At 42.3% G+C, this 24,434-nt stretch overlaps 1 protein-coding gene across 1 annotated transcript; it reads left to right on the top strand.

Moving 5' to 3' along the window:
• Positions 1–14,537: 14,537 nt before the first annotated feature.
• Positions 14,538–16,289, top strand: LOC120684895 (zinc finger BED domain-containing protein RICESLEEPER 2-like). The gene has a single exon (XM_039966760.1). The coding sequence runs from the start codon at positions 14,538–14,540 to the stop codon at positions 16,287–16,289; it is 1,752 nt and encodes a 583-aa protein (XP_039822694.1).
• The last annotated feature ends 8,145 nt before the right edge of the window (positions 16,290–24,434 follow it).

Genomic DNA, 24,434 nt, shown 5'->3' on the forward strand with positions numbered 1-24,434 from the left:
GTGCTTTTAGGCTGCAGTGTCATTTTTTCCAGAAAAGAGAAAGCAGAAACAAACAAAATAACTCTGGTTGCCAAAAGGGGAAAGGCCGTACGGCCGGTCTAATGTACGGCCGGCCGTACATTAGCCGCGTCCAACTAAAAAAGATGCACTCCAGCAAATGTTCTACTTGATTCTCTATTTTGGGAAGGTCTCCAAATTAAGAGATATTGTTGGAGTTAGAACCAAATTTGAAGTCCTCTACAAAATAGAGGCAGCCCCTATTCAATATTTAGAGAGTCTAATTTAAAAACTGTTGCTGGAGATGCTCTTTCCACTTTACCCCTAAAAAAAAATCTAATTTCCTTTTGAGATTTGTGTCCATGTATGAATTCATCTTGAAACCAGCCTTCGTACGGCCCATCCAAGCGAGCAAGCGCTTTCCAAAAGCATGAGGAAGCAAGGAAGACAAGTGGCAACGCCTGATCGCAGCTGTGAGTTGTGAATTTTGTTATCAGCCCGACATTCAAATAGCATTATCTCTCCAACCATGTACTTATTTTACATTCTATTTTTAATCTAAATACTATTTAGAATTAAAATAACAAAAAAGATCCAATATAAATATATTTTCTGTATTTATTATTTAAAAAATCAACAAATTAAATATACTATTTCAATATTGTGAATATATTGTTCCAACATTTTAGATATACCTTTTCACATTACAAATAAAATGTTGAATTGGTTTATTTGAAACGTGGAATTGGATTTGACGAAATCTGGAAAATGGTATTTCAAAATGTTGAATATACTAGCTTTTCTTTTACTTATGTTTTCCAAAAATAGAAGTGAACATCACCGGCTTAAAGCATATATATAATGAGATTGAGAGCAAAAAAAAAATGCTAACATGCGTGAGCACCTGACCATGGAGAGAGTTCATCCGCTGTTCATGACCCGTCAGGTGTCCTTCATGCAGCACGTGGTCCAATCCAACACTTCACCATGACATCTTTGTTTTGTTGAAGCAGCGTGGACACAAAAGACGAATAATTGGTGGCCAGCTTCGAGCTGTTCTGGGCCAGTTACTAGGTTGGATTATAGATATACAAGCTAACTATCTAGCGGAAGGCACCCGTACGTCTTACGTATAACACCCTAGTCACTACTGCAAAATGCTTAGTCCCGGTCATAAAACCACAATAGTCCCGATTTCCAACCAGGGACCGGCAAACGGGACTAAATCCTCTACTACAACCGGGACCAGAAAAACTTATAGTCCCGGGGTGTAGCTGTAATTGGGACCAAATATATGAAAAAAAAACTCCACACCCGCTCTCGCCTGCTCGTAGCCAGCCACCGTGCTCGCCGCGGGCTAGCTCGCCCCGCCGCCGTGCACTGCAGGCACCGCAGCCCCAACTTGCCGCCGCTCGCCATGGCCCGCGCCGCCACCTCTAGCCGTGCCCCTCTATGCTTCCGCCAATCCAGCCGCTAGAGCAAGAAAAGAGAGAAAGAGGGGTGAGATAAGTAGATAAATGTTGTCCAGCTTTTGGTCACGATGCTTACGTCCACCCGGGACTAATATACCAATTTTAGTCCCGGTTGCATTGGTGGCTCCAACCGGGACTAAAATAAACTAGGTCGAGTACGGTAATCATCGTTGCTAGATAACTCTGACCAAAGACCGCACTACAATGGTAGTTTCTCGAGTAAAGTCTCGATTAAAACCACGCTATCCAGGATCGAAGCAGGCAACACTCACACAAAGGCGAGCCCAGAGAATACAACACAGAATATTTCATACATCTCAGAGTTGTAACGGAATTTAATTATTACAAACCAGGTTCAGAACAGCAAAGTACTACGAAGTTTTATGTTACAGAAATTTATTTAAGTCTCATTGTTTGCAGCGGAGAGGTACAAACGTCATCCAGGGTAATGATAGTTCCTTGATAAAGCCCGTACGAGACTTCAGTCAGTGGAGGGGGTGTCAACACCGACTGAGGGACCATCCCACTCTACAGACCAGCCTAGAGACAAAGTACACGGCCAGGTAAGACTCACAATCATGTCTTCAAAGTTAGTACATGAAAATAGTGTCACAAGTAAGACTGAGTATATTAATATTCAGTAAGGCTTACCCGTCTATGAATATACTTAGTCCATGCAAGATTGATATGGCTCTGGGTTTATTTTGCTGAAAAACAACAAAAAGTAGGTCTTTAATTTCAAATTTTAGCTTTCAAATTCTATGGTGATTAACCGTTTTAGGTGAGCACCTGTTTCTAAACATACATGGTTGTCCAACCATCTAATCATACAACCATAATTTCCATAATCCTTTCCATCATATTCCACTTGTTACTCTATGTGACAAATTATTAAGCAGTCTCAAACCGTGAGAGGAGCACGATTCGAATCAGATTTCTTAAGCTTGCAAGGCAAACCTAACACACACGTATGGAAAACTACGCCACCCACACAACTTTTCCCCTTTTTTTCCTTTCCGTGGATTCGGGGTACTCCCCTCGACTAAAGAGTCTGACCACTTTGCAGCCGCATGTTCCGCTCATCCTGGACCAAGTCCAAAAGAGAGTGTAGGGTTGTTCCACTCGTTGGTCTAATCAGGTACTTAAGCTTACCGATTATCATATTTCTCGGCATGTGACTAGTATTTTCAAAAGCTTAACAAAATGTGCCACACACCGCGACCTTAACCAGTTTCCACTATACCGACGGGGTATCACAACTACACAATCTCGCCCGTTGTCCTTATATTGCAATGGTAAGTAAAGTCAGTCAACGCCTATAATCTCGCGAGAGGCAGGAAACCACTCGACTTCTACCGTTCCTAGTTAGCGGGACAACTAGTCAAAGTGACTCAGGGTAACATTACATAGCAACCTAGGAGCATGCATCTATGATTTCAACGAACTCGTAAGAACGTAAATGCGCAAATAAAATTATTACAACAGATATCAAATAGTTAGGTAGAAATATGTGCGAAAATAATGGGATTGATGCACCGAGACTTACCTTCCCGGGCACTATCACTGACAACCTTGGGCTCTTCCGGACGTTGGTCCGGGTCTTGGTTCAATTCAGTTAAATTCAGAGAAAACCCTTCAACAACAGTATCGCTGGCAGGAGTTAATTGTACACGCCGTCGGACAGATTGATCGTCTTTATATGAATGCAAGATAATCTGTGTTACAATATGATACAAGTTTTTTTCCTTCACTATAAAGTTGTAATCCAACAAATGTGTGATTTTATTGATGATCTTTTTTAACTCAATTTACTGGGCAGACATTTATAGAGTAGTTAATATATTTACTTTACTTCATAAAATGGGCTGGGTGTGGGTTTTCATTTTTCTACTAAAAAAGCATAAGGATACTTGCATAATTTAAAACAGATGCTAGAGACAGGATCTGGTGCTAAACATTTTATACAACACAGAACATATACTCATGAATTTATGGTAAAATTTTTAGCTAAAAACAGTAAAGGATGCAAGCATGAAAAATGTTTAAAACAGAGCATGTAGGAATCAATCTAAATTTATACAGAATAATCCACAATGATTCTGAAGCTAAAAGTTTTACAGCAAACTCTACACATGATATTTTACTTATTGTAATTTTTCCAGAATTTAACTAAGCATATACCAGGAGTAATAAATTTGGCAACTTAGTATGTACTTGGAAAAATTAATTTCTACAGAGAGCTACAGAAGGTTTATGTGAACCAAAAGTTTGCCAGAGCTTAATCTACTACTACACATACTTCAGTAAAAATATCAGCAATTATTTCCAGCAATAAATTTATCATTGTATTTACTAATCATGAACATATGCAAAAATTATTTGGACTACTCCCTGTTAAGTAAAGCATATCAAACTTTTTCTACAACATCATGGTACAGACATTAAGCTTTGGTGTGGAAAAATCATAAGCATATATGTAGTATCTTGACCAGAGAAAAAATAACAAAACTAGCCATGTAATAGCATGAACAAAATGTAACTCCAGTTCTACTCTTCCTATGGATTTCAAACTTTGCAGACAACTTCATATGACAAAAATGAAATACTACAAATTTTACCAGATTTTTCTAGAGAGAGGAACTATTTATCACAAATAAGTGCTACTTAACATGGATTAAATCACTGATAAAGACACTCAGATCTTAAAATATCCAAACTTGCACATGAGTGAGTATTTAGCAATCCTAACACATGGAAAAAGTTTCATGCACAGCACTCAAGTAGATCTACCAGAAATAAAATGTGAACTTCAATAGTAGATCTAGAAAAGAGTAAGGTTTTATCTAGTTACAGAGATCCATTTGAGTTCAAATTTTGATCAAGTACTAGAACTAACATGAGATACATTCCAGCCAAAAATCAGCTAAAAATACTGAACCAAACTCCTAGAACAAATATACTCTATTTATCCTTGTATTTAACCTAGAGATAAAAATATCCAAAATTTACCCATAGATCTGGGGACAAACTTGTAGATCTTGTTGCAAGGATTCCAAAACATTTGGGTTTGCATTTTTACAATTTTTCTATGATTTTCTATGCATTTTCAAAGTTCACTATTTTAGATTTTGGAGTTCATGTACTTTTTGCAAACTAGCCCCTAGAATCTAACTTTTTATTTACATCGAGGTCCCTAGTCGCCGGAGTTCAAACATAGCTCCGGTTCTCGGCGGCGTTCCGGTGAGTTTGGCCTCGGCGGCGGGGGCTAGGGGGGAAGGGTAGAGGGGATCCATGCGCACTTGTTGGTGCCCGGGGTCGAGGTCGGGGAGGTCGGGAAGGGGCTCGTCGGCGGCGAGAAGCGGCGGTCGGGTTCGGTCGCCGCCAGCGAGGGTGCTTCGGCGGTCTTGGGCGTCGGGCTCCAGAGAACCACCGAGCAATGAGGAAGATGATGGAGTGGTCGAATTAGGCAATGCGGGGCGGAGGAGGCCGCTCCACGGCGAGCTCGAGCTCGCCGGAGCAATGGCGTGCGGCGGAGAGGGAAACGGCGGCGAACTTGCGCGAGCTCGACTTGGAGTCCTATTTATAGGATGGGAGGCTTAAGGGCAAAGGTTTTGAGGGTCTAGGGAGTGCCATTCGGCCTGGGACGACCCGCGGCGAGGTGGCGGCGCTAGGAGTCGCCGGTGGCGGCGTGTCGGCCTCACGAGCGTCCAGGACGCATGGCGAGGGAGCACTACTAGAAAACAAGCCTTAGATCCACCCCAAAAGTACCGGTATGGAGATGAACCGGTACCTGGGGTGGATAGAATTTATGAATGAGCCTTAGGTACCGGTTGGTATTATCAACCGGTACCTAAGGCTCTCCATAGGTATCGGGTGGTAACTTTTATATTAGTACCGGGTGATACCACCAACCGGTACTTATAGACGAGCCTTAGTTACCGGTTGGTGTTACCAACCTGTACCTTAGGAGCCTTAGGTATCGGGTGGTACCACCAATCGGTACCTTAGGCTCATCCATTGGTTATTTTAAAAGGAAAATATCTCCTTCTCGATCAGAACAACTGCGTAGCTGAGATGGTAAAGGAGCAACGTGCGAGACTAGAGGTCACGAGTTCAAGTCCCAACCAAAGAGAATATTTTGCGTGAATTTTGAAGGCTTAGGCACCAGTTGTTTTACCCGGTACCACTTGGACGGCCAGGTGGCGGCGCGGCGCTCCACTGGCGTCGCCGGCGTACGGTCGCCGTGAGACAGAGAGAGAAGGGGGAGAGGGGAGGGGCTGGGGACTTGGTTGCAATTTCCAAAAATTCAGGGACTTAACTGAAAACTAAAATTTTCTCCCTCTTCTTGATTTAAAACAAAAACTTTTGAATTCCATTTTTGTTCAGTTTTTCAAGATCTACAACTTTTGTTTCAGATACTTTTTCATTAGAGCGAAGGTTTGCAAATATTTTAAATTTTCAATTTTGCATTAAAGGGCCTCAAATTTGGTGTTGTTTTAAATGGAATTTAGCTAAAATCTATTTGAGCACATGTTACTAAAGGTACTAGTTTTCAACCATGTTTATTTTTGTGACATGTTTGGAATTTGTTTTAGGTTTGATAACTTTTGATTTTAGCCCCTTTGCATGAATTACTTATATTGGGAATTTAATTTTAAATTCAAATGTGTTTCCTCCCTTAATTATTTGCCCTCACTATTGTGTTTTAATTTAATTTAGTTGGCTTAATTATGCATTTCAAATACCTAGGGTGTCACACATATCCCTCTGGCCACCTAGCTAGTTGTTGGACTTGGAACTAAAGCCTTTATTAGTCCCAAGTCTAACAACAGCCGGGACTAATATGCTGGATCAAAGACTCTTTTCTATAGTAGTGACTATAGCTAGCTATTATGATATGAGTTTGGGTATCCATGGTGGGCACTCCGGTTCTTACCCAATGAACTCGGTGGTAATGAAGAGCTTACTGGTGAGGGTTTGGCAAAGATTTTCTTCTTTGGCTGGGGAAGGTATCTCCTCTTCTAGCTGGTGAGATCATCGCATGCAGTTTGTTTAGCAATCTTCAGGTATCTTAAGGTTTCTCCGGTGGCTGATGATGATGCATGGGCTCACATGGCAGGCTCAAACCATTCATCCTCACCGGAGAAGCCGCGTGGAGGAGAGAGAATAATCGATTCGTAATTGAGAATCGACTTCAAGCCCGGGCGGGAGGGCGTGTGGTCCGTGCGGGCGCACATGCCCCTATTTTTCGGGGGGCCTAAAATTTTTCATTGCCAATTAGAATCAAGCTCATTAGTGAAATATTTATTATTGACTAGCTCATTTATTTCTAACCATCCGCTTCAAATATAACTAGAGTTGGTAACAGATCATGACCATGGTAGTCTCCTCACAGTCCAATTTAGCCCATATATATACTTTTAGCTTAAAATTAAATAAAATTAGTGTTTGGTCCTTTAGAGCCCGCCACTTAGATTATCTGGGCTAAATTTTAAGGACCTTTACTACCCCTAAATGTAAATGACAAACGCTGGACGCACGCTCCTGGCCAAAAGGTCTGCTAGCTTGCCCAGTTGCCCTCAAGTCTCGGCAGCTGCCGATTCATCTTTACATCATCACGCTCGCGCTCATGCATTCATCTTTATGATATAAAGATTGCTTGAAGTCATATCTTTGGAAATCGACCTAGAAAATTGTTGACGCAGAATTGGTCAACACACAAGCGCTAGAACGCGCAGGATCGCAACGATCAGAACTGCAGCGACGATCACCGGCGACTGTTCAGACCGGTCGCGCCAACCGTTCAGACTGGTTGGACGCAGAAAAGCGCCGCGAAGACCGAAAACCGCAAACACGGGAGGGACCCCGTCGGAGTTCGCGCCTAGGTTTGTCTTGAGGTCGGCATGCCACTCAAGACGCCTTTGAACGCCGTAGAGACGATCAGAGAACAGCACGAGGTTGGAAAAGTTAGGGTTGGATGAAAAAAATAGATTGATTGATTCGATTGGGTAGAAGGACCTCAATCGGTCGTAGCCTTTATATTTATAGGCCGGGAAGGACGTACACCTTCCAAATCGGATTACAAACAGACTCCAAATTATAGATCTAACTCGACTCGGATTACACAGAACCAGACCAGTTGGCCTCGGCATATGACAATTTTGGCTGCCAACAAAAATATGATTCCAACAAATCGCACTTAATAATTTGGTCATGATAACACTTGGGAGTGACATGTTGGAGAATATTAATTATGTATCATTGAATATTTTATTTCAAGGAACATGACAAGAATAAGCTATATAAGTAAAGATTACGCAATTAAGATTAAAAAGGTATAATTCTTGACATGCTATATAGTTTATTATGTTATATTTCATATTTGATTGTTCTATTTCGCTAGTCTACCGGATCTCAATTGTAATTTTGTACATGCCTCCGCTTTATGCGGGCACAGTCCTAATCTACTCATAAAGACTAGAAAGTGAATTGGCTCAAGCAGTTTCAGTTGTGGAGATGGTTGCTCCGGCCTCATCAATTCACGACAACGTCATTTAGTCAGGATGACATGTTAAAACAGTTGGTCTGACAAATAACCTTCATCAGGATATATTTTTTTTTCTGAAAACCATATAAAACAGTTGGCCTAACAAGTAACCTTCATCAGGACACATTTTTTTCTGAAAAAAATAAAAAAAGCAGGGCACGCATCTAGCGTGCCATAGGCCATGTGGAAAAATGCACTGAATTGTTCTAGCGTGCCATAGCGCGCCTGGTCAAGGCCGCAGTATTTTAGCTGCTTTCGTCAACGTTGCCCAGGCAGTGCGGAATTAAACAAACGGAATATATATCGCCCTGTGTCTGACCCGTCATGTGCACTTGGGCCGGCCAAACTGTAGGGCGATTCCAGGCCTGGCGCAATCTAACTTTTCGGTCGGACAGGCTTGGCTCGTGAGCTGGCGACTATGGGCTTCTAGTCAAGATTCTTCGATGGGCTAAAATTCTAGTCCAGACTACTGTTTTCAATGCTGCAAACGGAGCCTGCGATATCTTTCTTCGGGCTGGAGCCGCGCGTGTGCCATCGGAGTCTCGCTTGTGTGGAAGCCAGGTGTAAAATCCCGAAAAGTTTATACTCAAAATTTTGTGATTTCGTTAGCAACAATATAAGAGTGCCTTCTTTCCTTCAGTTAAGAGATTTTATTTCTAAGTTCCGGCTCTTTAAAGTGCAAACTTTATACTCTAAATGGTAACATTGTTGTTTGATGGGACGGGAACTAAACGCTAAACGAGAGCTGGAGAAGAGGAACGGCATGACCTGTGCAGGCCCGTAAGGCCGCACAGAGCCTCCATTTTATTTGGAGACCCATAATTTGAAGCAGCCCATTAACTCGTTGCCTACTTTCAATGTGACCTGGCTGGCCCAAATGCAAGCCTCCTTACCTAATCTGGCTGGCCCAAATGCAATGGTGGAACAGCAGCACGCCACGCTAGGCCCACACGAAACAAAAGGCCCACGACAATGAGGAGTGGTGACGCCTGCTGCCCGCCATGTCAGTTGCCGTGTGCCGTCTTCCTGTAATCCTGTGCCGATTCATCTCTCTCATTTTTCTTCTTCACGAGTCACGGCACCAAGGGCCGAGGTGCCGAGGCAGATGCTAGACGGCAGGGTAGGCAACACCACGTCACTGTCATGGCCACAATCACGAGTTCGCGACGGCGACGCAGCGAGGTAGGCGGCAGGTGGCCGGCGGCCCCGGGGCAGACAGAGGATTCAGCAACGGCAAGTTTGCTACTTCATTTCTTCACGCAATTGGCAGGCCTCAAGGATGGCCCTGCTTGGTTCATCTAGAGTTCCTAGCGTGCACGTTTTTCGAAAAGTTGCAAAACTTTTTTAGGGATGCATGAAACTTTTCCCGACGGATCTAATGACGGTAATTAGTCAATGATTGGCTACAGTGATACTACAGTAACCGTCTTCTAATCACGCGGTCAAAGACCTCATTAGATTCTTCAGGGTTCCTAGCGCAGAGGTTCTGGAGTTGGTTTTGCAAATTGGCTTTATTTGACACTATGATTAATGGTCAAAATGTTACTATTTCCTAGAATGCCACAAACCAACACAAGGCCCACGAGGAAACGGCGGTGAACAAAACGATGAAAAACAGCAAGATCAAACCGAAAGAAGACACGAGGATTTAACGTGGAAAACCCCTCTAATGCGAAGGGTAAAAACCACGGGCGCCAGCCAGCAAGAACTTCACTATATCGAGTGTGTGTTTACAACGCCTAGCGGCGGCTTACAAGAGAAATCAATAAACTATGGAGCAAACCCTAGTCCAAGGTATATGTACCGGGGGGGCGTAGGCGTCCCTGGCTTTGGCTTGGGCTTTTGCGATGGCCACTTCCTCCTCCCAAGCCTCCCGGCGACGGGCCTCCGCTCCGCTCCGTCAGAAGTTGGCATTTTTCTTGTACAATGAATTTGGATCATAATATAACATACTCCACCTTGAGACAAATTTCTTTTTATAGCATATATCAAATCATCACCTGAACACAACAGAGAACAGAATTTCTGGCGCCAAATAACCTCTTGGCTAAGCTGTCAAACCAACTAAGGTTGAGCAAAGCTCAAACTTAGCTACAGAAACTGGTTTAGTCATCATATCAGCTGGATTATCATGAGTACTCATCTCCGGCCCAAGCCTCCCGACGACGGGACTCCGCTCCGCTCCGTCGGAAGTTGAACTTTTTCTTGTACAATGAATTTGGATCATAATATAACATAGGAGAAAGTAAATAAATATTGTTTTCAATTCCCTATCTGGATTGATGTACATGTACTTGTATCCTATTAATCTTTAGTGGATTATAATTATAATTTTATTCTTTCATCTTTTGTGTTAGAGCGAATCGATTGAAGCCGTGTCTTCTATAATTAAATTGATCTAGAAAATAGAAAATACGATTCCAGCAGCTAAAAGCGTAAAAATACACAAAAACTAGATGATTTAACTTAATCTCACAGAGGAACAATTTTTGATGTATTTCATTCCTATGTAATCTATTATAATATATTTTATATTTGATTGTTCTATTTCTATAGTTTCGTAAACCTCACTTCCCAATTTCATACAGTGCCCTGATTTATGCCAGCATGGCGCTGGACCTGTGTGTGACCTTATCCAGCACACGGTACTGCGTGCCAACTTGTCATTTATTTGTATATTCCCGGTGGCCATGTAAGCAGTGAGCCGACGTGTGCTCCGGAACCAGCGGCGGCGGGCCGGGCCAGTCGGCACCTCGCCGGCCGGCTGCCGAGGCGGATCCAATAATCAATGCAAGCTGCTGATCGCGTGTGGGCATCTATCGCCCACCTCCCGTCCAGAATCGGATTCCGCGGGGCCCGGCCGAGTCAGCAGCAGCCACCTTCGATTATTCCCCTTTCTCGGCAGATTCGCATCGTGCGCTGGGGGAGATGCTGATGCCGGTGCCCCGGCCACGAGCCCACGATTTGTTATTCCGAATTTCCGATGAATGAATTGAGTGTTCCTTAGCTTTTCTCTTAATCAATCTAACATTCCCGGCATCAGGTCATCAGGTCGTTGTCTTTGTTTTGTTTTTATTTTCCGGTACTGCCTATCGCGCCTACGTGGAGCTGACTGTATTGCTGCATGCTTCTTTTCCACGCCAGGACATCGTTATCGCTTAAGGTAAGTGTATTGTTGTGTTCTAAAGACAATCTACTACAGTGACACGTAACCTTGAAATAACGTAAGAGACAAGCTCTACAGAAAACGAAGAACTTTTTTATTGTTTTGTAATAACACTTACCCCTTAATTTATAAGATGGAGAGAGGAATATTGAAGGTTGCGTGATAATAACAACTTGTGCAATGATGAGAAAACTAACTTAAATTCTTAATCTTAGATTAGATTATTATGAGACAGTTGTTTTCACAAAACAATCGTATTATTCTCACTCTCTCTCTCTCTCTCCATGTAATCAAAACTCTCACATGAAACTTCATGAAACATCCTATGAGATCACTACTTACACTTAACCAACGGAGCCGCTACAACTTCTTACATGGCAAAATAGCTATCTTCTATTCCTCCTACAACAGTCTCATTTGCTCGAAAACCTACTCTCGCACCTTGTTCACCTGTTCAGAAAAATCGGGAACCAGCCCGCTCTCAACCCAGATGGATTCGTCGTCCCGATCCCTAACATGTGGGTTGGAGCCGAACCGGTGTGGATCCACATACAGGAAGCAGTAGTCTTCCGGTCTAGGGTTTCAACCTGTGAAAACCACCAACACTGTGGAAGCAAATGCTATTCTTCAATGAAAAGGGCGGCTGCAATGACGGCCGGCGGCTTCTGATTCCTAGGGATTCCTGCAACTTGAATGATAATCAATGAGTCCAAAAGCTACTTTTTTAAAAATTTTCTCCTGTGGACAGTAGCAGTAGTTTTTTGTTCAGACATCTTCATTTGTTTTTGGTTAATCATAAACTCATTTGTTCTTTTTCCTTTTATTTTTGGTTAATCCATTAAGATGCACAACATGAAGGTAAGCAAGTGTGGATTTATTTCACCATTAAGGTGCACATCATTAAGGTAAGCAACTGTGTGGATTTATTTCGCGAAGCAAACTGTGCGTAATGGCCACCAAGCGTAATTGCTTTGGCAGGATTGTGGTGCATATAGTTGCGAAGCAAACTATGCAACCCGTGTAAACTGCTGCAACCATTCGTACCAACCCAACAAATTACTTAACTCGGCTGAACCAGCTTAAGCTGACCTACCCGGACCAGCCACGTATCTGCCGGCCTGGATTACAAATCTGCAAGAAACCGGCAAAGCCGGACAGGGCGACTACTCTCTAGTTAGTAATTTGGAGGGGCATGTTTGTCGACTGCTGCCGCTGCATATATTTTTCCATAGTGGTATGACAATGTGTACGAATGTTTCGTTTTGGCCAAATACAATATATAGAAATAGACGTAGACCATTATATACACGCACGCACTTTTTTTGGGGGTGGGGGGTAGCCCTGCTAGTGGGGCGGGGTCAGATGGGAATTTTGGGGCGGGTTTTCGAATGGGGATCCGTTTGTGTGGGTAGTAACGGGTTTAGAGATCAAAGAGTTGGGGCGGGGCGGGGTGCATCCGCGGGTTGGGGTGGAGTGGGGGTAGAAACGGATCAGATCGGCTGCTCCCACAAACCAAGAAGGTGACACCGTCGCCGCTGCCGGCCACCGTCGCCGGATCTGTGGAGGCCGTCGGCGCAGATCCGCGGGCGGAGCAAGGAGGCCGTCGGGCGGAGGGAGTCCACGGGCGGAGCGCGGAGGCCGTCGGCGCGGAGCCGCGCGCGCAGATCCTCTGGGCAGCAGGGGGCGGAGGCCGACGGCCGCGGCCCAGGTGCTGGCTGCTGCTGTAGAGCTGCCCGCCCCGAAGCTTCTCGCCTCTGCTCGCTAGCAAGCAGCTTGAGCACAAGACCCCATTCCCTTCCTTCGAGGATCGCATCGCATCGCATCGGATTTCTCAGATCAGATCCACCGCTGCCGTCTCCGGCCGATGCTACTCCATCCAGTCCGGTCCAGGTAACCTTTACTACTCATTCCAATCCTTCCTCCTCCGACCCCCGTGGATCGGAGGGATTGCCCCAAACCCATGGTGGATGATCAGCTTTGCCTCCGTTAACTAGCTTGCTTGCTTATTTACTCCTGCTTGCTTATTCCAGTAATTTGAGAAATCCTTTAGTTCAGTAATTGTTGCAAATTTACTCCTGCAGACATAGGCAGTTGAAGTTAGCGAACTGTTGCACCTGTAGCCTTCCTCTTGAAGCTGTTTGTTAGCCAACTCTTGCACCACAACGACGTGAGATCTGCTGTTTCGGTAATTCAGTATTCTTGTTTCATAATGTTTCGTACTTGAAGCAATTGACAGCATGTGTTACTACTGTTCTATGATTCTATCTCCTCTCCATATGTTTTGTTGTGATTAAATTCAGTTATTGATGGCATGTGTTTTAGTTTTATTCTTAGCTACTGAGGTCAGTAATTAGCTTTGTTCTAAATGAGCTCCTCTCCACATTCTGCATGTCTGGTCGGATTCGTGTTTTTGGTGAGATCCTATCTGCAAAATGAGCTGCTCTTGCCTGCTCGCTTTTGGCGTTAATGACTTAGCATCTAGTGATCCCAGGAGAGGGAAGAATTGAGGGAGGGATGGATGTATAATGGACGGTTTGCCATTAGCTGACAGGGACAGGTTGGACCATCTGCAGTCTTGACTAAGCCACTAAGGCTTGGCCTTATTGACCACAGGCCAGCCAGATCCCGGGCAGGCCATGCTTCTGAGTCCTGCCTCGCATTCGGCATGCCTGCAGCAACTGCATTTAATCTGCTTCTCACTTCTGTTATAAAATATAAATGTCATATTGACTTCGAAATGTAGTGTTTATTTGAAGAAAATCTGTGTGCATGCATTTGCACAGTGAACCACAACTTTTGAATTCAGGTCTTGTTGCCTCACTACGTTGACATGGTTTTTTTCCCTTCCAATTATAGGGTGCATTTACTCTTAGGAAAGAGATAGAACTTGAGCGACCGGGTATAGCTGGCACAACGATTCGGCCAGACAACAAGATTGCTGCAACCGCCGGTTGGGATCACAGGTTTTTCCCCATTCTTGGCTTTTACTGTTAATACTGCTGACTAGGGACAACAATTAGACCTATTTAACTGGTATTCCTGTATCAACTTGTTAGTGATTATACTGTTGACTAGGGACAGCAATTAGACATATTTAACTGGTGTTCCTGTATCAACTTGTTAGTGATTATACTGTTGACTAGGGACAGCAATTAGACCTATTTAACTGGTGTTCCTGTATCATAGATTGGACTTAATTAACCAGGCAGCTAAAAATCATGAATTAGTTTGCTATTCCTAGTAGATCAGGGGAGCTGACTGTCCCTTTGCACAAGATGTTGTCTAGATGGTAGCAAGAGCAGCTCTCTGTTTTTATAACCACATGGTAAGTATAGTTTATGCCTTTTCAAAACAGATGTCTTCTCTTCAGTTAGAGGCCTCTGGTACAAGTGAGAGCACTGATAATAGTTCGTCACAAACACCAAATAGAAAGGCACCAATCTGGGAGTGTTATGAGCCGGAATTGGTCAGGATAGATGGTGCACTAAAAGCAATTTGCAAGTACTGTGGAACAAAGTTGATTGCAAACAGGAAATCAGGTACAAACAGCCTTAGAACTCACATTGCAGAGTACTGCCCCAAAGTCCCTAGTGATGATAGGAACAGATTTGTCGCTACAATGAAGAAAAAGCCAGATGGTCCATTTACCTTTAATAAGCAGAGAAGTCGCGACCTGATGATTGCATGGATTGTTAGAGCTGATGTAGCATTCAACAAGTTTGATGATGAAGGTTTTGAGCCTTGGATGGAGTCACTGCAACCCACTTTTAGCGGCATAGGGAGACAAACGATTCGTAATGATTGTGTTGCTAAGTTTGAGAGAGCAAAGATAGAATTACGAAGTGAACTTCAGAGTCTTAGCTCTTGCATATGCTTCACTTCGGATCTTTGGACATCAAACCAAAAGTTGGGATATCTTTGTGTTACAGCCCACTATATTGGCCCTGATTTTGTTTTGAAGAAAAAGATAATTGCATTTAAGGATGTGAAGTATCCACATACAGGTGTTGCTATTGAGGAAGCCATTACAACTGTTCTGACAGACTATGGAATCAAAGAGAAGATGTTCACAATAACACCGGACAATGCAGCAAACAACAAGACAGCTTGCGATCTTCTGCAAGAAAGCGGAAAGCAAGACATGTTATTTGGTGGTGAGCATCTTCTTGTTAGATGTTGTGCTCATATACTCAACATTCTTGTGCAAGACGGTATGAATGTTGCTAGTGCTGTGATAGAATTGATAAGAGACCTGATTAGGAACATTAACTCATCACCGGCGCGTATCCAGAATTTCAATGAGATAGCTCAAAGAGAAGGTCTTGATGCAAAGGCTGGTTTAGTCCTTGATGTTCCAAATCGTTGGAACTCAACATATGCCATGATTATGGAGGCAGCAAAGTACAAGACTGTCTTGAAGCGATATGCCACAGCAAACCAACAACCATTTCCAACCAAATCTGAGTTTAGTAAAGTTGAGTCCATTGGTGAATTCCTTGGAGTTTATGAAGAAACTACCAGGGCGTTCTCCGCTGATAGATATCCAACATCCCACATGTTCCTGGATAATGTGCTTTGCATCCATCAAACTCTGAGAAGTCCAGAATGGCACAAGGATCAGTTTATCACTGACTTGGCAAATGCAATGGATAAGAAATTTGATAAGTATTGGAATGGAAATTACAATATGCTCCTTCCTATTTGCAGCATACTTGATCCAAGAAAGAAACTTGACCTCCTTGACTTCTTCTATGAGAAGGTGTGCAGCAACTTTATTGACATTGAAATTAGCACAAATATGGTTAAAGAGTGGCTTCACAAGTATTTTAGGAAGTATGAAGAGGTTATAAGAAGAAATGAAATAAATGTGGTGTCACAAACTGCACAGTCCACAAGCATGGTGAACCGTTCTCCAGTGCTAGTGCTTGGAAAAAGAAGACTGGAACAAGAATTTGCTGAATATAGGAATCGGAGGAGAGGGACTAGGATTGAAAAATCAGAACTTGATGCATATCTAGAAGAGCCACCAGTGAGACCAGTGAGCCCCATTTGCAGGCCTACTGGGGGGGTGGGGGGAGGGTTATTTATAAACAGCAAATTCAAATAAGGGTAACAAAAAAAAATATATGTGGGGGAAGAAAATGAGTAAAAGACTGATTTTTTTTGAAACCTTTGAAAAGGTCATACCAATATTTGCTTCGCGAAAATTCGTATACGTAATTCCGAGTTGGACATACGAGCTTATATATTATGTCATTTCAACTATCAATCCTACATGTCATGGTATTAATTTAACGTCAGATATTTTCTTGTTACTGCAACATCATTAGATGCTAAAATAGATATTCCTTTTCACAGTATAATGAAATATCTTCTCGACGTCGCGTCTAACACACCATGCTTTCCTATCAGTGTCACTGTAGCAATATACAATACTGCGATACGGAAACACAAACGTCTCTTTCATATTTCTTTTGTTGAACAAACATAAGGTTACATCTTTTATTCTGACATAGGTACGCAAAACAAAGTATTTTTTTTGGGGGGGGGGGGGGGGGTGTTGAGTACTAGCTCCGTTCCAACAAAGAATTGAATTGTGAGTTCTGAGTATGCATGGACGTATGTGATGTCTAGGTGCATACCTAGAATTGTATTTTTTGTTGGAACTGAGTATATTACATGATTAATTAATGGTTCTTTTTTTGAAACCTTTGGAAACTTCATATCATTATTTTCTTCACGAAAATTGGTATGCATAATTCGTTGTTGGAGATGGGAGCTTATCATGTCATTTCAACTATTAATACTACATGTCATGGTATTAATTTCCAATCAAGGTAACATAGTTATTTGTAAGATGAAGATTCCTTTTCACTATATGATGAAATATCTTATAAGTAGTGTCTAACACCACGCCTTCCTATCAGGTGCCAATTTAATAGCAATATGCATGCAACACGATACGGAAACACAAACGTCTCTTTCGTATGCATGGTTTCTTTTGTTGAACAGTACATACGCATGGTTACATCTGCTATTCTGATCCACATCTGCAACTGGTCATTTTCTTCCACCCCTAAGCAAATTTGCAGTTATATATAGTCATTTTTCCTCTGGTCAAGACATGCATAACCCATCAGCTAAGAACCAAAATATAGTATTGCCACATACTTACCATCTCTCATTATGTACTACGAATGGAAGCATGTTTAGAGTAGTTTCCTTGATATTTCCATTTGTTACTTTCACTACTACAGAACAAGCCTTTGTTCCAAGCCATTTGTCCCGGCTGCCATTGGGCCCGGGACAATAGGTGGCTTTTGTCCCGGGTCCAACGGTTAGCCGGGCCAGCGGGAGGGGGGGGGGACATGGGCCTTTTGTCCCGGTTGGTGTCTCCAACCGGGACAAAACTTCTTGGCTCCCTTGTCCCCTTCCCTCTTCCCCCGCCCGAGCCATTCAGCTCACTTGTTCTTGCTGTTTTTGGCTCGGGAGAGGAGAGTTCTTGCTCATTTCTTCACCACATTTGTGAAGATCTTTGATTCCCCCGTTCATCCATCGGCGCTAAAGGTTTTGGGCTTGTTTTTCCCTTCTTCCTTGGCTTGTATAGCTCATTTCATGCTTTAGAAATAGAGAAAATGTGTAGCTAGCTCATTTCTTGGATATTTAGATTGCATATGTAGGTGTGATTTTTTTTAGATTTAGATGAGTATGTGGATAGTAGAAATTTTTAGAATGAGTGTAGACACTTCATGTGATGTACTTGTATATATGACCATATTGTGGATAGTTGATTTTTGTATTCTTGAATGAATTAATGAAATGAATATATTAGAATTTTTTGTATTATGAATGGATTATTTTGACACTCTAGTGATGTATTCATTCATGCACACACTGAAACTATCTAGAAGCTTAAAAAATTTATTTCGAAATAAGTATACGTCGTTAATCTCCATTCAACGATGGTGGTACTACATTTCGGGGATACACGATGCAAGATTTATTAATCTGATCATTGTAATTGTAATAGTAAATAATATTTGCATTATAATAGTAAGAATTTATAATTTTGTGAAAAATAAAGGTATTTTCCAGTAAAATATGGCTTCAGCAGCTAGAGGGAGTGGCGCCGGTGGGGGTGATCGTTGTCCTTCTGAAGAGAAGGGCACAACTTGAGTAGGTCATCGGTCCAAGAAACCTAGTGCTTTTCATAGGGCAGCGCTCCGTTATTTGGAAAAAGAATATAGAGAATGCGTGGCAAGGGGCGAGGAACCTCCGTTTGATCTCGAGGATTTATTGCGGCGTTACGGTTCGTCACCACCAAACTCGGAGGTTTCAGCTCCGCCATCTTCTTCTGCGCCAGCAAGAAATCCGTTAGAGCATTCTGCGTTCCCACGCAAGGACGTTTGAAAACCTATGTGTTGTTGTCCGAATTTTTAAGTTTCATATTGAGTACTCCTTTATTAAATTCTGTAATGGATTAAGTACTCCTTTTAATTAATCAAGAAGTATGATGGATATTGCAGATCTTTTAATTATTCATGTTATGTTACATTTAGTTTAATTTAGGTTTGATATATTTTATTTATTCGATACATGTAAAGAATTCAAATCGATTTCTTTAAAATGCAGATGAACCGGCAATTGATGTACAATGCTGACCGACGTTCGAACGAATTCATTGAAAGCCTGCATTATTTTTTGTCTGTGGCTGAGGTAAACAAGCAGAATGGTTTTATGTGCTGCCCGTGTGTTTATTGCAACAATAACAAGGATTACTCATCTTCAAAAATTCTACACAGCCACATTTTCGCAAATGGTTTCATGGAGAAGTATGTTTGTTGGACGAAGCACGGAGAACAGGGGGTTACCTTGGAAGACAATGAAGAAGAAGATTTTGACGACCACTTTTCCGGGAATGCTGGATTTGGTGCATTCGATGACGATATTCTCATGGAAGAGCCCGAAGTAGATGTAACAGAAAATGATCCCAGCGACGATCTGGGGCAGGCATTGCACAATGTGCAGGCAAACTGTGAGAGTGAAACAGAGATGTTGAAGTTCCAGAAGATGTTAGAGGACCACCGTAATTTGTTGTACCCAGATTGTAAAAATGGATTGAAGAAACTTGGCACCACCTTGGAGTTGCTGCAATGGAAGGCGACAAATGGTGTATCCGACAAGGGATTTGGTGAATTACTCAAACTTGTTAAAATATACTTCCTAAGGACAATGAATTGCCTACCACAACGTATGAAGCCAAACAACTTGTTTGCCCTCTAGGATTGGAAGTGCAAAAGATACATGCATGCCCCAACGACTACATCCTCTACCGAGGTGAGTACGAGAATTTGGATGCATGTCCCATATGCAGTGCATTGCGTTACAAGATTAAAAAGATGATCCTGGCGATATCGAGGGGGAGCCTCCCCGAAAGAGAGTTCCTGCGAAGGTCATGTGGTATTCGCATATAATACCACGTTTGAAGCGTCTGTTTAGAAATAAACATAATGCTAAGTTGATGCGATGGCACAAAGAGGAACGCAAGCAAGACTCGACGTTGAGACACCTCGCTGATGGGTCGCAGTGGAGAAAAATAGATAGAACGTACCCTGAATTTGATTTGGATGCGAGAAACATAAGGTTCGGTTTGAGTACGGATGGCATGAATTCTTTTGGTGAGATGAGTAGTGGTCATAGCACTTGGTCTGTGACTCTTTGTATCTACAATCTTCCACCATGGCTCTGCACGAAACGGAAGTTCATCGTGATGCCAGTGCTTATCCCGGGCCCAAAGCAGCCCGGAAATGACATTGATGTGTACCTAAGACCATTGGTCGAAGAACTCTTATTGCTCTGGGGCGATGAAGGTGTACGGATGTGGGATGAATATAAACAGGAAAACTTCAACCTACGAGCATTGCTGTTCGTAACAATAAATGACTGGCCTGCTCTTAGTAACTTGTCAGGACATTCGAATAAGGGATATAAAGCATGCACACACTATTTAGATGATACCGATAATATATGGTTGACTCACTATAAGAAGGTTGTATACATGGGTCATCGTCGGTTTCTTCCCATCAGGCATGCAGTACGAAAGAAGGGCAAGCATTTCAAAGGCCAAGCAGACCACCGAACAAAACTGATGCACCGTAGTGGTAAAGACGTCTTCAACATGGTAAAAGATCTAGAAGTTATTTTTGGAAAGGGATCTGGTAGCCAACCTATTCCGAACGAAAATGGAATGGCGCCCATGTGGAAGAAGAAATCTATATTTTGCGAGCTACCGTATTGGGAAGTCTTAGATGTTCGTCATGCAATTGATGTGATGCACCTCACGAAGAATCTTTGCTGTCAACCTAATAGCATTCTTGGGAGTTTATGGAAAGACAAAAGATACAGTAGAAGCACGTCAAGAATTGCAATGTATGGAAGAATGAGATGCCTTACATCCACAACAGCGAGATAATGGACGAGAATACTTAAGTCCAGCCAGCTATACTCTTAGCAAGGAAGAGAAGGAAACCATGTTTGACTGCTTGAGCAGTATAAAGGTTCCATCTAGATACTCATCTAATATAAAAGGAATCTTAAATTTGGCAGAGAAGAAATTTACAAATCTCAAGTCCCATGACTGCCACGTGCTTATGACCGAACTTCTTCTGGTTGTGCTGCAGGGGATTCTACCTGATAACGTCCGGTTAATCATCGTCAAGCTATGTGCCTTCCTCAACGCAGTTTCTCAGAAGGTAATTGATCCGGACAATTTGATAAAGCTGCAAAACGATGTGGTGCAATACCTTGTTGGCTTTGAGCTGATATTTCCACCATCTTTCTTAAACATCATGACACATCTTCTTGTGCACCTTGTGAAAGAGATTGATATCCTCAGATCAGTATTTCTACACAACATGTTCCCATTCGAAAGGTTCATGGGGGTACTCAAGAAATGTGTTCGTAATCAAGCTCGTCCAGAAGGAAGCATCGCCAGTGCCTACGGAACTAAGGAGGTCATTGACTTTTGTGTTGACTTTATTGATGACCTTAAATCGATTGGGGTCCCTGAATCGCGATATGAGGGAAGACTAACTGGAAAGGGTACTTTAGGAAAGAAGTCTTATATCTGCACAGATGATTTCTCATTCAAGAAAGTGCATTATGCGGTTCTTCAACAATCATCCTTGGTTGACCCGTATATCAAGGAACACAAGAAAATTCTGTTCTCCGAATTCCCGAAAAAGTCTGAGGCATGGATTACACGTGAGCACATGAACACTTTCGGCAGCTGGTTGCGTAAGCATCTAATGCATAACATGGATATAAGTGAATAACTGTTCTTATTGGCTAGGGGACCATTTTAGAATATCTTAACATACCAAGGGTATGAGATAAATGGAAACATATTTTATACGATAGCCCAAGATAAAAAGAGTACCAACCAAAATAGCGGTGTTCGTATGGATGCCACGGACAATAATGGAAAAAAGGACACATATTACGGCTACATTGAAGAGATATGGGAGCTGAATTACGGTCTCAATTTCAAGGTGCCTCTATTTCATTGCCAATGGGTTAAGCTATCTGGAGGAGGGGTAACAAAAGATGAGTATGGAATGACAATAGTTGATCTCAACAATCTTGGGTATAGAGACGAGCCGTTTGTCCTAGCTCAGGATGTCGCTCAGGTTTTCTACATTAAAGACATGTCTAGCAAGCCAAAGAAGGGAATAAACAAGCAAAAGGATCATGAGCCTAAGTGATACATAGTTTTATCAGGGAAGAGAACATCGTTGGAGTGGAGGACAAGACAGACTTGTCAGAAGAATAAAATAACTTTGTTGTCATTCCACATTTCGAAGTAAATGCTGATCCATGCATCCTGCTAGCCAATGATGATGCTCCATACTTGCGCCGTGATCATAATCAAGGGACATTTGTCAAGAGAAAATCTGTTACCGTTAATCTTTCATGTACTTGAATCAGTTTCTATTATTATATACAAAAGTAATGACAATTCGAATACTTTTATTATATATGTACTGTACCATTATCCTTTATGTGTTATATATATATATTATTTTTTATAATTTTCACTTAATTATCAGACTCAAGTATAATTTTCATACAATAATATGGATTACTCAACTAATTTTATTTATTTCATGAAATTACATTCACATTAACACACTATACTCTCTCACTAACACACACAATCTCACTAACACACACTATCTCACAAACTCACACAATACTCATTAATATCATGGAATTGCTCAATTTTATGTAAAATTCACTTTTTAAATGTTAATATCGTAATAGAATCCACTTTCTGTCGAAAAGCAACCGTTTGAAAAAATTTGTTCACTTAATATATTTTTGCATGGTCAAAATAACAAATATGATTTCAAAAAAGTTAGATATTTCGTTGACCCAATCACTTGAATGAAAATTAATCATTTTTGTTGCGTGTATCAAGTTTATATAGAGATAAGAAATTTTGTTCCATAATTTTTGGAATCATAATTTTTTAACTGAATTAACAAATGAACGTCTATTTTAAAAGAGAAGTAAAAAGAAACAAAAATAAACATAAGATTTGGCGGGAATGAGGGAAAACGGGCCCCTTTTGTCTGGGATGGTAGATCCACCCGGGACTAAAGGTGGGCCGCGGGCTGGGAATTTTCCCGGCCCGCCCAAAATCACCTTTTGTCCCTGGTGAAACCACGACCCGAGACAAAAGACCCTTTTGTCCTGGGTGGTGGCTTCACCCGGGACAAAAGCCCCTTTTGTCCCGGGTGAAGCCTTTTGTCCCGGGTCGTGGCTTCACCCGGGACAAAAGGCCCCCACCCTATATATTTCCCTTTCCTCCGCCTTCCTCCAACACTTGGTCAGTTCTTGATCTCCGCCTCGCTCGTGCCGCCGCCGTCCCCTGCGCCCACCGCCTCCTGCTCGCCGCCGTCGTTGTCCTGGAGCGTCGCCGTCCCCCGCCACCAGAGGACGCGCCAACCGAGCTCCGCCGCCCCACTGCGCTGTCAGTCCCGAGCTCCGCCATCCCCGAGCGCTGCCCCGAGCTCCGCCTTCCCCGAGCGCCGCCCCACTGCGCCGTCGTCCCCGATCTCCGCCGCCCCGAGCCCCCACCCTGAGAGCCGACGTCGTCCCTCCTCCCCGCTCGCGCCCGTCTTCCACCGCCGCGCCGCTTGCGCCGTCATCGTCCTCGACCTCCGCCTCGCCTGTGCGCCACCCCGAGCTCGCCGTCCTGACCTCGCCCCGAGCTGCATTAGGTGAAAACGGCACCGACCGTGGGTCGCCGCCGCCCCGACCCCCAAACCCTAAATTTTGTGCAAATTTTAGTGAATTAGATGTTAATTTTATTTATTATATATTAAGTAGAATTCAATTATTAGAATTAGGTGCAAATTTTGTGCAAATATTATTAGAATTCAATTTTGGATATATTATTAGAATTCAATTATAGATATATTAGTAGAATTCAATTATGGAAATATTATTAGAATTCAATTTTGGATATATTATTAGAATTTAATTATGGAAATATTATTAGAATTCAATTTTGGATATATTATTAGAATTCAATTTTGTATATATTATTAGAATCCAATTTTGGATATATTATTAGAATTCAATTTATTATTTAATTATGTCATGTATTTATTATTTAATGTATCATGTATTTATTATTTAATTATGTCATTTATATTACTTCTCGAGCTCGCAAACTCGCGCTAACACACAAATGTTTCCGATAGTTTCGGATCGTTACCGATCCCGACCGAATTGTTTCCGATAGTTTCCGATCGTTACCGATACCGACCGGATAGTTTTCGATAGTTTCCGATCGTTACTGATACCGAGCAAATCATTTCCGATCGTTTCCGATAGTTTCCGATCATTTCCGATCTAAATATGTGGATTATTTAGAGAATTTTCTTAAGGGTTTTATTTGTATTCATATTTTAGTTACGATGGACCCGCGACACACAGACGCGGAAGACGAATAGTTCCTGTTGAATATGATTGCCGAAGGTCAAGGAGATGCCCCTGAACAAGCTGATGATGGCAGCAATACCGACATATATTTGAATATGTCCGGTGATAGAATTGAGGCACCATCTTTGCAGGATGACGCTGCTGGTGAACAAAGTGCTAATGTACATATCACAACTATATTTACTTGTATTGAAAATCATATTTTCATCTGAATCTATATGAATACTATGAATGTTTTTTA

Source organism: Panicum virgatum, chromosome 8N, assembly GCF_016808335.1.
Source record: "Panicum virgatum strain AP13 chromosome 8N, P.virgatum_v5, whole genome shotgun sequence".
In the NCBI taxonomy this organism is placed as follows: domain Eukaryota; kingdom Viridiplantae; phylum Streptophyta; class Magnoliopsida; order Poales; family Poaceae; genus Panicum; species Panicum virgatum.

Excerpts from the sequence above, each read along its gene's own strand:
- LOC120684895 (XM_039966760.1), top strand. The coding sequence starts at position 14,538 with ATGTCTTCTCTTCAGTTAGAGGCCTCTGGTACAAGTGAGAGCACTGAT.